At 34.4% G+C, this 13,124-nt stretch overlaps 2 protein-coding genes across 3 annotated transcripts; one reads left to right on the forward strand and one right to left on the reverse strand.

Annotated features, from left to right (window-relative positions):
* Window positions 1-95: 95 nt before the first annotated feature.
* LOC106178797 (GTP-binding protein 1) lies at window positions 96-8,094 on the reverse strand. Of its 2 annotated transcripts, XM_013562147.2 has the most exons (12): window positions 7,435-8,094; window positions 7,101-7,133; window positions 5,345-5,469; window positions 4,724-4,832; window positions 4,381-4,561; window positions 3,847-4,093; window positions 3,584-3,679; window positions 2,993-3,231; window positions 2,613-2,757; window positions 2,090-2,272; window positions 1,681-1,816; window positions 96-1,474 (listed from the first exon to the last, which is right to left on the reverse strand). In XM_013562147.2, exons 1-12 carry the CDS (start codon window positions 7,526-7,528, stop codon window positions 969-971), a joined length of 2,094 nt encoding a protein of 697 aa, XP_013417601.1. In that variant the 5' UTR covers window positions 7,529-8,094; the 3' UTR covers window positions 96-968. The 2 variants fall into 2 exon arrangements, with proteins under 2 accessions (XP_013417601.1, XP_013417602.1); XM_013562148.2 differs by lacking the exon at window positions 7,101-7,133.
* A 174-nt stretch (window positions 8,095-8,268) lies between these two features.
* On the forward strand, window positions 8,269-12,632 carry LOC106178742 (josephin-1). The gene is made up of 3 exons (XM_013562047.2): window positions 8,269-8,924; window positions 10,365-10,490; window positions 10,922-12,632. Exons 1-3 carry the CDS (start codon window positions 8,734-8,736, stop codon window positions 11,409-11,411), a joined length of 807 nt encoding a protein of 268 aa, XP_013417501.1. The 5' UTR covers window positions 8,269-8,733; the 3' UTR covers window positions 11,412-12,632.
* Window positions 12,633-13,124: the final 492 nt, after the last annotated feature.

The following is a 13,124-nucleotide window of genomic DNA, read 5'->3' on the forward strand; positions in this document are numbered from 1 at the left end:
TGACAGACAAATAGACAAATGCAAGTAAAAATATAACCTACTTAATTAACAGAGGTAATAATGTGTTTAGTGGAAGAAACTTATTTTGAAGAGGATGCTTTTAATTGTATATTTTATTGGACATCTTATACTGTTCCACAAACTTCTGTGACATGTAAGTATTAACATCAATACTCAAGCATTGTCCAGACATACTAGGTTTTACCTAGATTTCAATTGTCAAAGGTGTTTTAAAAATCCATTTTAATCATATATTGTTTGCAACTGGATTTGATTTGTATATGTTCATAGTCACATAAAAAGTTTGTAAAAGTTTAAAACAAATGCTTAAAATTACTTTACTTTATAAATCACTGATATTTCAATCTTAAAAAGAAAATCAGACTGGACTACTGGTATCCATGCAGACATTAAAATAATTGATCCTTATCATTATTAATCAGTAGAAAAAACACATTCACTAAGATCTGAAAAAAAGAAAACAGAAAGAAACAATTTTAACACCAAAATACATAAAAGGCTTAGCACACTTATTCTTCACCCCCTTATTATAAACTCCTGTTTCACTGACAGCTGATCTGGTAATTGATTCACCTCTTTTAAGAAAACTGAGGTTTCTTTCAGTGTGACTTTCAGATGCATATGGGAAACATGCACCAATCTGTATAGGACCTTTAGCTTATAAAAAATTGGGTAGCCAGATTCAATGTCCCTGGAAAGGTGAAAGTTGAAAAAAAAGAAGATTTGGATTTATTCAGTTTGTCCTAAATATTTAGATGCCTGAATCCATTCATTCATTCAGGACAAAGCAAACTGGTACAGACTTTGAATAATATCAGTTCACCAAGGGCAATTGAACTTCACTAGAGCAAGCTTGTAGCAGTCTATGATTTGTTTGATTATTTCAAAGTAACATCTCAAAGCCATACAAAGATGAGTCCAGGTGTTATAGGGTGTGGATGTCCAGTCTATGTTATGGTAGATTTCTGTGTGCCAGCTGCTGCTTCTGCCCCAGTCACATGTCCAGCAGCTACTGTGGTTACACCTGTGTTGGCAGAACCAGGATCAGGAGCCCCAGTAGAGCCAGATCCTGATGCTGCTGGTTCTGCTGATGCCGCAGATGGAACTGATGCTGCACCAGATAGTTCTGTTCCCCTGTGCCTAGATTTTCTATTTCTCTTGCTTGGTTTCTGTGGTTCGTTTTGCGGCCTCATGTGGTGTCCACTTTCCATGGCCTTCTTTTGTGCCCTTGATGATCGCATATTCTGCGCTACTGCACTTACGTATGGGTAAAGCTTTACTATGGTTCCTACTGCTTTTGTTCTGCCTTCTCTAAACACCATTCGCATATTCTGCCTTAGATATTCTGGATTTTTTATAAAACGAAACTTGACAGATGCTTTGTCACCAGTGCGTAAATGTTCTGTGCTCATTGAAATAATGCTGGCTGTCTGTCTCACACTCCCAACATGAACTGAAATGTTTATAACATGTATAGTTATTAGCTTTCACTGCAGCCAAATAATTGCATCAAAGTAGAATGACTGACTTTCTTTCACTGATTTACTTTTTCTTTTTTTTTTTTTTTTGCAAATTACCAAACTGTAACTTGATCTATTAATGAATCAATGTGTCTGTCTCGTCAATATTTTATAAAATTGCAAATTGTAAAAGACCTACCCATAGCCTGATATTTGCAACTTATTGTTGTGGGGTGATGGAGCACAAGCACCTCAGACTCAAACTCCCAGCATGCAGTGGGATTAAGAGCAGGGGAAACCATGACCATCCCTTTGCGTATATAAGATCTCTTTATCTGTAAGAAAAAGACAGGCATATGAAAAATTTAAAATTTAATTGAATCTGATCAGAATTTCAGTCAATAGGACAAGTCACAAAATAAGTTAGATTTAATTGCATTTATCTTTCAGCTAATGTTAACATTTGATGCATTTAACAACTTAAAATTCTTCATTGTATCGTAATAGGTAACCAAATTATGACAAACACTTTGATTCTCATATTTTTCATTGTAAGAGGCAGCTAACAAATGCCAACATCCCTTTATGCTTCTACTGTTTTTACATACCTTCTTTAGAGCAAAAGATGCCGTTTGTCCTCCGCGCACCTCCTTCACTGGCATTCTTTTCCTGTGTATGCTCTTCACTGGCACAGGGATGAATTCTCCTAGCGAGTCTGGCCCCAGCAGCATGGTGTCATTTAGCCGGATGACACCTTTCAGTGTTGTCCCTGACACAACAGTGCCTACACCCTGAAGGGAGGAGATATATAGACTTATACTTGTATTTGATATATCCTCCGAATGTTGTTGATGGGACTATTTGTTGTTGTTTTTTTTTAACATCTTTGTCATTCATTATGTTGCTGTATCAAAATCTAATGCTGCACATATATTCATAATTTGGACAAAAAGATTCTTAAATTTAATAAAGAAACCATTCACTATGAAGAATCTTTAAACAAACTGTATGATATTGGCAAGAAAATAATCTCTCACAATAAAATCATACCTGGATTAATAATTTGATATTTTTTGTACATGCACATTCAAACCTTTAGGCAAAACACAAACATCTACTTAATTCACTCACAGGCACAGAAAATGTGTCATCTATTTGAAACTCTGCTGGTTCATGCTCATTGAAGTGTATCCTTGGTGCTAGGAGATTTAAAAACATGCGGAGTAGCTGGAGATTTTCTCCTGTAACATTTGATACTTGAAATATGGGGCAGATTCTGCAAATAAATAATGAATATCTCTTATCAATACATGATATACATTTCTCTTGCATTGCTTTTAATTGTGGTACCATTTCTTTTTAGACATGATTGTGATATGTTTAAATATTTATTTGCAACACAAGATTTTACTATTTAATACAAGTTACATTTGCTAAATCTTAATGTCATCAAGATATGAAATAACAGTGATGCCAAAATCCTTTCTTCTTGAAATATTGAAAAATTTTACCTTTCAGAGCTAAAATTCACAGCCGATGTGATCACATCATCCTCGGTCTGTACTAGCACTGGTATTTTTCTACAGCCTGGTGATTTAAGTACCCTTTGCAGCAGTTTCAGTGTGTCTTGGAGAACATTGGGAGGACACATGTCTATTTTAGTTACAACCACAAACACGGGCACACTAAGAGCCAGAGCCAAGCCAAGGTGCTCTTTGGTCATCCCTACAATTCCTGCATTAGCACCAATCTGGAACATTTAATTAAGGGAGAGTTAATGTTCTGATTTATCCAGTATTCTATGCACTGGACTGGAAAATTAATTAAGTGGCAATCCAATGTGATCAATGTCAATGAGCCAATGGGTACTAGTTGCAAGCTTGTTTGTTGTTTTTATAACATATTTTTTTCTTTTTGCTCATTTAAAAAAGAATCTATTATCAAAATCACTTCCAAGTGAAAAGCAATTTATGAATGTAAAAACTAAGCACTTTACTCCCTCTCCATTTGGTATGTTACATAAGATAATTTTGACAAAATCATTTATTCTATACTATATTGTTCAATTCATTACAAAGAAATGCTTAACCTACAAGCCTTACCATTAACATGGAGAAATCAGGGGTGTGGCCTGTCATGCCAAATACTGTGGTCTTCAGGTATCTTTCGTGGCCAGCTAAATCAATGAAGGTTATCACCTGTAAAGCGTGAAAAATGTATTACTTTAATATATAAATTTAACAACTTAACAGATTTATAAAATGTGAATTGAAACAAAAATATACCCTAGTAAACTGTTCTATGACATGCATTCCCACAAACAGAATGCTTGCATCCATAATTGACTCAATTTTGCAAGACTCACCTTTGAAGACTCTTCACATATCTTGGTCCAGTCTAGATGGCCATGGTCAGGCTTATTGACCACCTGTCCTGAACTGTCAAACCCCAAAATGTCATTCCCTACACTGCTCGTCCTGCCTGACTCCATTTCATGTTTGTGACGAAACAGCTTGAGACGAGCAAAGCCACGCCCATTATCCAACTCCCCATGGGTCAGGACACCCAGCAGAGTACTCTTGCCTGCATCCACATTCCCAACCACTGCTATCCTACAAACAACAATCAATTCATTTTATTAGAATTTGTTATTAAACAGGTTATATAGGTTTTAAGTTACATAAATTTACAAAATTTATTTGCAAGCATACACCAGTTTAAGTTGGTAAATGAAAACAGATTTTCTTTAACCATTACTAATAATTAATAGATTTCAAATTGAAATGAGACAATTTTTTTCATCAGTTAAACTGCAAGTTTTCTTGTTAGTAAATTCAAGACGCACAAAATGAATTTTTTAACTTCTATTCTTGAATCAAATCCTAAGGTGAATACTGACCTCACTTCCATAAAATCTCTTGACTCAGCTCGCTTTCTAATCAGAAATTCTGCAACTTGACCACACTTCTCACTTTTGAATCTTAGCTCCACACAGTCAGCATTGAGAGTAGCTGCCATGGTTTTTAGTGTTGCTATGGAAGCTTGCATGTCCTCTTCATTTAAGCCAGGGAGCTCACCCTCTATCAATGTTCACAGCCACATGATTAACAAGCAGTTTGGTTGACATTTGTGTGTGCATTAATGTGATATGTGAATAATTACATTAGTTGAACTCTCAGTTAAAACAGTTAATATGACGCTTTTAAGGATAAGAAAACCACTTGCTAGTGATAGGTACACACCTCCAATACCAATTTCATAGATGGTCTCTCCCATTCCACCATAGACTCTTTCCCTTAAATGCTCCAGTAAGAGTTCATACACATCATCACTTGGGCTAACCAAAGCCATCTATTAAAAAAAAATTAAAGAAATTTATTAAGACAGATTTAACCAAGGTATGCATGACATCAAAAGGATCAAAATTTATTTTTGCATGAATCACAACAAATTTCCAATGCAAGTTGAAAGCACTAAAATAATGTCAAAACTTCTAAAGATTCATATATTTCCAGTAACTGAATACCTCAATATAAATTCATCAACATGTAAATCTGTTAAAAAGACTAGGAAGCACACAATGTAGCTCTCGTAAAATCTTACTAAACATCAAGTACAGTACATTACCATCAGAGCATTTAGAATTTTATGGAGGGGAGGGGGTGAATTTGCTGTACAAATGCAATAATGGTGCAGTTTTGTTATTTTTTAACCATGCTTCTTTGAGCACAGAAGTGTCTTTTTTTGTTTTGAAAAGCATCTGTGATTTTATATGAGAAGAATGATGCAACACATGTCCAGCTATGGTATCAATAAAATAATCAAGTTGTGATAGCATCAAGAGATTTATTCAAAGGTAATACCTTGGACATAAGTTTGGTCATTTCAGCTCCCATTTCTGCATCAACACCAACATCCTCATCCTCATTTGTGAACAGACTCCCAGCCTGTGGAGGCCTCTCTGCTTTGCAACTGAGACCAGCTGCACCTGGTAAATGGCAATGTGAAGTGAAATGTCATCCTTCATTAAACAAAAACAATCTGCCATTCTTATCAGAAAAATAAATCACATAGAAAACTACATGTGGACAGTTGGTAACAAGAAATATAATCTCAGAATATATTTCTTTCAAAACAATTTCTAATTTTTGTTTAGGAAAAACACTAAAATGTTCTTAAAAAGACAAAGAGACCAACTGCTTTATATTTATGTTTTAACTCACTCCAAAAAGTCCTTCATAACCAGTCAAAATATATTAAAATCTTATCTATAACCTCTACAGATGCCAAATAACCTTTAACGTGTATTGCCCTTTATTTGATAATAATATATGCCAAGCTATCAATAGTCAAAATTAAAAAGAGATAATGAATATGAAAAACAAATGTACAAAACATGAAATAGATAAAATGGGTATCATGGTCTATTGTTTAACATACATAAATTATAACATGCATACAGAATTACAGTACACACTCTGCACCCAAATATCCCATTGTGAATATATATTCTTTACAACATGTAAATCATTCATATCAAGATCACATAAAAAGTTGACAAAGTTAAAAGAAAAGTCTATGTCTATCATATTTTTTTTTCTATTTTAGAACAACAACAACAAATGAACAAAGTATTTAAAAGTCTGTCTGTTGTTTTTTTTTCTGTTGATTTTGTCTTCTAAATCAAACGAAACTGCCCCCCCCCCCCAAAAAAAAAAAAAATTGTTTTGTTTTGACCACAGTTCTTCAACATACATTCAGTGTATTCAGTGACAGAACACCAGTAGAGTACTGATACACTTCAGTGATTTCAGACAATGGCTAGCTTCAGATTTTGTCTGAACACAAATCGAATCAAAAGTCTTGCAAAAATCAATTGTCCACAATCAATGCTAATGGACACAGGAACCAGAAAACTAAGTGTAGGTGACTGAATTCCATGTTGACTTCATTCCAAGGCTGTCCTGTCTGATCTGGACAGAGGACCAGTCATCGCCCATTGCCATTGGAACACTGTCATGGTTTGAGTGACATAAGTGGCAAGTTCCAGACAAAACCCATAGTGATTACATTGATTGAGGATACTAACCTGTATAAGTGTATTGCAGTGAGTGGAGGGCACATGTTACTGACAATAATAATTATGCAAGACTTTTGTATGAATAAGTATATTAAAACCATAGATATTTTTAAAAATGTACTCTTTTTTTTGCTAGTATATTTTAACCCCTTTCCATCATATTTCTTATGATTTCAAGGACAGTCTGGACTTTTTTGACAGATAAAAATAATTCCAACCAAACCAATACAAAAGAAGACAGTGCATCATGCTTCTTACTACCATGTAATAGCTCCTTATCTAAACTGGTAAATTGGTAAAACTTTATATTTACAAAAAAGTAAAGTGATCAAAGTGTAAGATAATGATAACCACGAGAAGATCTATACACGGGGAAAAATAAGGACTACAATATCATAAAGATAACAATACATATATAACATGAACTACATCATGCAAACTTATTTAACATGTGTCTATCAACTGCTTCATGTGCAAACATCATTACCAAAACATAGTTGTTATAAGCCATCAATGAATAATTCCAAAAATGTACTTACTGCCCAATATTTTTAATATTCTACTTTCGTTTCCTGATTGCATAAAAGAAGGAGAAAGCAATAACAAAATGGACTGATTATATCCAAAGAAATCCCTCTTACAATTCAGATCTGCAAAAATGTCTGCGATAAGCTAAAATGTGTAAAAATCTGAACAATTTTCAAATGTTTACGCCTTTAAAGGTAGTTTTTTGTAAGTCATTGTTTAGGTAGTCTGGACGTACTAATTTTTTTGTCAGTTTTATCAAATGTGATGGAAAAGTTGGACATGGATTAAGGGAATCAAAACCACTTCAAAAGAATAATAAAAAGAATTGTTTGATGACAACTCTACCTGTTGGTGTTGGTGAAAGCGGTGTCACTGGGGAGAGGACTTCATCTGGTCCATGTCCATTGCTGAGAAGGGGAACTTCTCTTGCTCCATTCATTTTCTTTCTTTTTTTTCTATTTCAGATATTTTTTTATTTTGTCAACCCTGTTTTACACAGCACTCTTTTGTCTGTGCATTTGGTGCTGGAAGTTCAAATACACAGCAACCCACGTTACACTGCGGTGAAATCACGGCTGTGGAATCAGCTGATTATATCTTATTTACTTAATTGCAAGATGCAACCTTAGATGCGATGGCTATCCTATGCAAAACAGAATTAAAGTATATGAAACATGTCTACACTTTCCACGGTCTACTTCTTAGGTACTGGGTCTTGCAACAGTATATCACCGGCTGCAAAAATTTAATCCAATGAAAACGTCCAAGTTTAAATCACTGCTTAGGCATCTGTCGGCATCTGGAACACTGTAGTCTATAAATCTGTGCGATCTTGTAAGATTATTTATGTACCAAGGCAGTTATAAACTAAAATAGATTCTGACGCAAGTATAAGAAATGCAATCGCAACTTAGCTTTTAGATGAAATCGAATATTTGGGACCGTGCAGAGTTTGTTTCACCACCATGTCATCACTTCTCTCTCTGCGCTTCACCCGCTGCGCACGTCGCTTAAGTTAAAGCTTTTACTAAATAAATATATTATAATCATGGCATAGAAATATCCTTATACGGTTTGTGTAACAATTTAGATAAAAACTATTGCCATTTTGCATTCTTAGACTCAGGGTAGCATATTTAATGGTATCTTTTTTGTGGATTTTTATTTGATATAAGCAGTCATATTTACACGGTTGTGATGACGTTTTCCGCAACAAGGTGGGCTGGGATTTGTTGCCGAGTATACACTGAAACATTTTACACAAAATCCTGCCGCCAACTTTGGAGTGCGTAATATTGCCATTACATCCATGTGTATCTCAAGACAGATGAGCAGAAAGAAGTCACATTATGTGATTTAAATTTGTGTTTAATCTGCCGTCGACAGCAGCTCTTCCTATGTTGTTTCTTCCAGGCATCAATGATCAATCAAGTGAATGACTTCGTTTCGGCTTTTACTTGCTTGATTCATGAGCACTGCAACAGGACAAGGGGATTTTAAGTCTTTAATACTGTATGTGGTGTTATCAGTTATGTCAAGCACAGATGGACGTACAAAACTGCATCTTATCTACATGTAAATCACTATGATATCCATAGCCAAGTCAAAGGTGACTTTGTCAGGAACTGTGTGATATATTTGGGCATGGGAGCCAGGATGTCATGTGTAAAGAAAGACAAAAATATCAAAAACACCAACAAAGTTAGCATAGAGCCGAATGGTGGGATTTACCATGAAAAACAGATAAAGGAGATGTGTGCACTGCATGCATTGAATAACTTGTTCCAAGATAAAAAGGCTTTTACAAAGCAGTCTCTGGATGATATTTGTACCAGGTAAATTGAATTAAATAATTTAAAGTTAATGTACTCATCACACGTTTTCAACCCCCCCCCCCCCCCCCCATAGTCATTTGTATAATATTTTTATAATTTCTTCTTATACTAGTAATTTCAAATTCAGACCTTAAAGGTGATAAAACCCTTTAAATAAAACATGAAAACAACATCTGTAATATACACGGGACAGAATCACAATAAAAAACACCTCACCTGGTGAAAACCAGAGATGGCAGATGTCAGTCTATTTGACTGGCCACTCATTTAAAACTTTAGTATTACATTGAAAATGGAAGAAGACAGACCCCAGCGCAGGGATGGGTCAAGTAATAATTTGTGAGTACGAGACATTTGCTCTATACCCTAGGAAATTTCATTTTGGTATAAGGAACTCTCATGGAGGGCACCTTTAATTTCCCTTTTTTTTTTACACTTCATTGTATCAGTTTTTTTAAAGAAGGAATATGAACTTTAGCTGTCAACTGCTTTTTGACAAGTACATGTCTTAGTCACCCTCTTCAGAAATGAAAATATTGAAAGTACTGTACTCGCAAGGGTTGCTACAGTGGTTTAACTTTATCCTAAATGTGTTTTGTGCATTTCAGATAATGAATACCATTTTGTCATATGTTTCTTTGTTGTTTATGATATGATATGATGAAGAATTATATGCTATGAAATATAATGTAGATCTTAACAAGATATTTGCATTATTAATTAGTAGGCCATCATTTTAACATGGGCCACACCATGTTTACTTACAAGTTTTTTATTGTTAGCTTTGATGTTATAAAATGTTTTAAAAGAAGCACTGGTCCCAGTATCCCTGGTTATATACACTTGATTGTAAAATGAAAATTTAATTTTACTGGTATTTAGTCTTTAGAAGTAAATTAAATTTACAATACTATTGTGTAAAAAAATTAAAATTAAGTTCTCAGTATTAGAAATTTTGTAATGCAAGGAGAAGATGCCTCTCTTGTAAGAAGACATACTTAAATGCACAAACACATTAAATTATGTCATTATTTTTTAGTGTTTCTCGAACTTTACTGTAGTCTCTTGTGGTATACTGAAGTATGATTTCTGTTCCTGAAAACATGCAATCTTTTCATTAACTGTAAATACAGCATTTGTAGCAAGCCAGATGTCATGGGGCTTCTAAGTTTTATATTGATCATTTTAACTACCAGTAGAATATTATTCTTTTTCTCTTTCACAGATTATCATCGTTTGTTTTCATTCACCCATTATTTAATATTGTTCATTCATGTGTATATTCAATGTGGTATCTATATAGATATTTAGCAATTTGTTTTGCAATCCATTCACTCCATAGTGAATTTCAGCCATAACCTGGATTTCATATTTTATTTGATGTCAAATATGCCACTTTTATTCATATAATCTATTCGTGTTTGTGTTTTCTCTTTGCAGGCTCTCCCCAGGGTATTTCTTGAATCCTCACAAGAGTGTGCTTGGCTTTGGCAACTATGATGTAAATGTAATCATGGCAGCTATACAAACCAAGAACTGTGAAACCATATGGTTTGATAAGAGGAAGTAAGTGATGCTGCAGACTGAGTGCTGTGGTCATGTTACTTTTTTTGTGTGTGTGCTAAGGCTAATATTTCAGTAAAAAAGAAATGGTATTTTGTCTGCTTTGATGTAAAATATAGCCTGCATTCCTAAATGATTTTAGATTGTAATGTCTATATATTCAGTCCAGGTGCTGTATTGGATAACCTGCATTTGCTATTTACACATCTGTTTTGTGGGTTATGAATAACCTAATGCCAGGGTGCAAAGGTTGGCATTTTGTCTGACAGTATGTCATTTTTCCATGTTAACCAGGTGTACAGGTGTATGTGTGCATGTAACTCCCTGGTTGAACAAACTACCTGAGCAAAATATGTAATTTGGTGGGTCATAATATAAAAAAAAAAAGAGTGTAACCGAATGCAAAGAATAACCTTATTTGTTTGTGATTCCAGAGATATAGGCAGTTTAAACTTTGACAAAATATTAGGGTTTATTCTGAACATCCCAACAGACTACAAATGGGGGTTTCTCAGACTCCCCATCCACAGAAAACACTGGATAAGTATGAGAAAAATTGGTGAGGTATATTACAATTTGGATTCCAAGCTTGATGCCCCAGAGGTTATTGGAACCTCGCTGGATTTACAGACTTACCTGAAGGAACAGATGGAGAGTAAAGATAAAGAACTACTACTAGTTGTTACCAGTGATGTTGACAGGGAAGAAAGTTGGAGAATGCCAGAAATACCAAAGGGACAAGAAAAATCAGAGGAAATGAATGCAAATGACACTGATGCAAATTCAAACAGGGAGAAATGTACAGTTGGAAGTGGTGATGAGAGTCAGTGTACTGATATTGTGACTCAGCAGGGAGATAAAGGTGATGTGTTGAATGATCAAAGTACTGTGAATGAAAATGGTGTTCTTTTTAAATATGTCTGATTGTTTTGCTTGATCTTCACAAAAGAAGAACCACCCATTTTCAACATCATCATCATCACCACTATGATAGTCATGGTAATGTTTTTTTTTTAATTGGGGGGGGGGGGGGTAATTTTTTATATATATATAGTCACATTCAAAACAGGTCTTACTTAACTCTGAAATAGTCCTATGTTAGCATGCCAAGGATGTACACATTTAGAAAGTTTGAAACCACTGGAAACACCAGTAGACTATTTCCTGTCCAAGTTAAACGTGCTGATTGCAGTTAGTTTATATAGTAAATGTGTTAGTGAATGGGAACTGTGCAATGTTAGCTGTCATTGGTAAGCATTTTGTATGTTTGCAGCCAAAGTCAGTTGTCACAATCAGCTGTCAACAGAGAGCTGACATATTTAAATGCATGCACATCTTGATTAATTTAGTGAAAAACACAGTTATGAAATTACAATATACCTCTTTATCAAAGTTAATATCTATGAAATTTATTAAACAACATTGCTACAAAAATCTGGCAAAAAATTGTCTGATGCCTCAGACATACACTAAAAGTTCTGATAATGAATGTTTGTTACTGTGCTGATGTTTATATATAAGAAATGTGCACTTATTACAATGTATTATTCATGATAAAACAACAACCAAATACTTTTTAACTGTGTCAGTAAAAATTTCTTTTAAAAAATGGTAGCTTTTTGTAAACTTTTAACAGGAAAATGTCAAATACATTGTATCCATTAGTTTTACTTAGTGAACATAATGAAATACCTTTTATTTGAGGACAGTGAACATAATGAAATACATTTTATTTGAGGACTCATGTGTATGTAGTAGCTGAAGCTTAATTTTATGTATATTTGTCAGCCACTGCATATAATATATGTATTTATTAATGCAACAAAGTATTTTTACATTTAATAATATGTTTAAGCATTAGGGAAAGTGGCACATACCATATACTTGCAATGCATCAAGTTCGGATACATGTATAAACTGATGTTTGTATCACAGTGTAATCAGTCTCTGTGTAGTTATGTACTTAGGCTTATTAATACAAAATTAGTAATATTTACTGGCAATATGTTCCTAAGTATTTTATATGAGCAGTGCATGTATGCTAGCTGCATATGGTTACATTTTCAGTACAGCTTAGAAATGGCAAATTGTCTCATTTCTCTGTGATACACAAACCAAACAAATAAAAATTTTTGAAAGTGCTCATTTTCTCTTACATGTTCATTTTTCTCCCTTGAATTACTAAGCAATGCTTTGTTGATTAAACTGTTATGAAACCAGCATTGTGGTCAGATTTGGTCAGAATTTAACCCAACTCCTCTTTGATTTTTACAGCCTCAAAGAGCCTTTGTGAGTCACAATTTGATAAAGATTACATGTTCAGAATTCTAGCATTCTTTGCACAGTCCAATCCATCTCAATTTCAGAGATGAAACTTCCATAAGAGTGAAAAAGTCTGAAAATATGGCGCAAGTCCAGGGGGCGCCCTGCATAGATCTCAAAAAATAATATTTTTGGCTCCCAAAAAGTCGAAAATCTGCTGATAGAAAATTCTTATTACTGCAATTTGAAGGTAACATGCCGATAAGTCCCCGCACTGATGCTCCCCCGCACCAGTACATTCCCGCACCAATTATTCCCCGCACCGATACTACCCCACAATTACAGATATAATGAAGGGAAGTATCGGTGTGGGGA

This window comes from Lingula anatina, chromosome 2 (assembly GCF_051362555.1).
Source record: "Lingula anatina isolate TDL-2025a chromosome 2, LinAna3.0, whole genome shotgun sequence".
Classification (NCBI taxonomy): domain Eukaryota; kingdom Metazoa; phylum Brachiopoda; class Lingulata; order Lingulida; family Lingulidae; genus Lingula; species Lingula anatina.

Coding starts and splice junctions, on each gene's coding strand:
- LOC106178797 (XM_013562147.2), bottom strand. CDS start 7,528: ATGAATGGAGCAAGAGAAGTTCCCCTTCTCAGCAATGGACATGGACCA. Junction 4,562..4,723: donor CTATGAAATTGGTATTGGAG/GTGTGTACCTAT, acceptor GAACATTGATAG/AGGGTGAGCTCCCTGGCTTA. Junction 2,273..2,612: donor ATGACACATTTTCTGTGCCT/GTGAGTGAATTA, acceptor TCCTCCCTTCAG/GGTGTAGGCACTGTTGTGTC.
- LOC106178742 (XM_013562047.2), top strand. CDS start 8,734: ATGGGAGCCAGGATGTCATGTGTAAAGAAAGACAAAAATATCAAAAAC. Junction 8,925..10,364: donor CTGGATGATATTTGTACCAG/GTAAATTGAATT, acceptor TTCTCTTTGCAG/GCTCTCCCCAGGGTATTTCT. Junction 10,491..10,921: donor ATATGGTTTGATAAGAGGAA/GTAAGTGATGCT, acceptor TTGTGATTCCAG/AGATATAGGCAGTTTAAACT.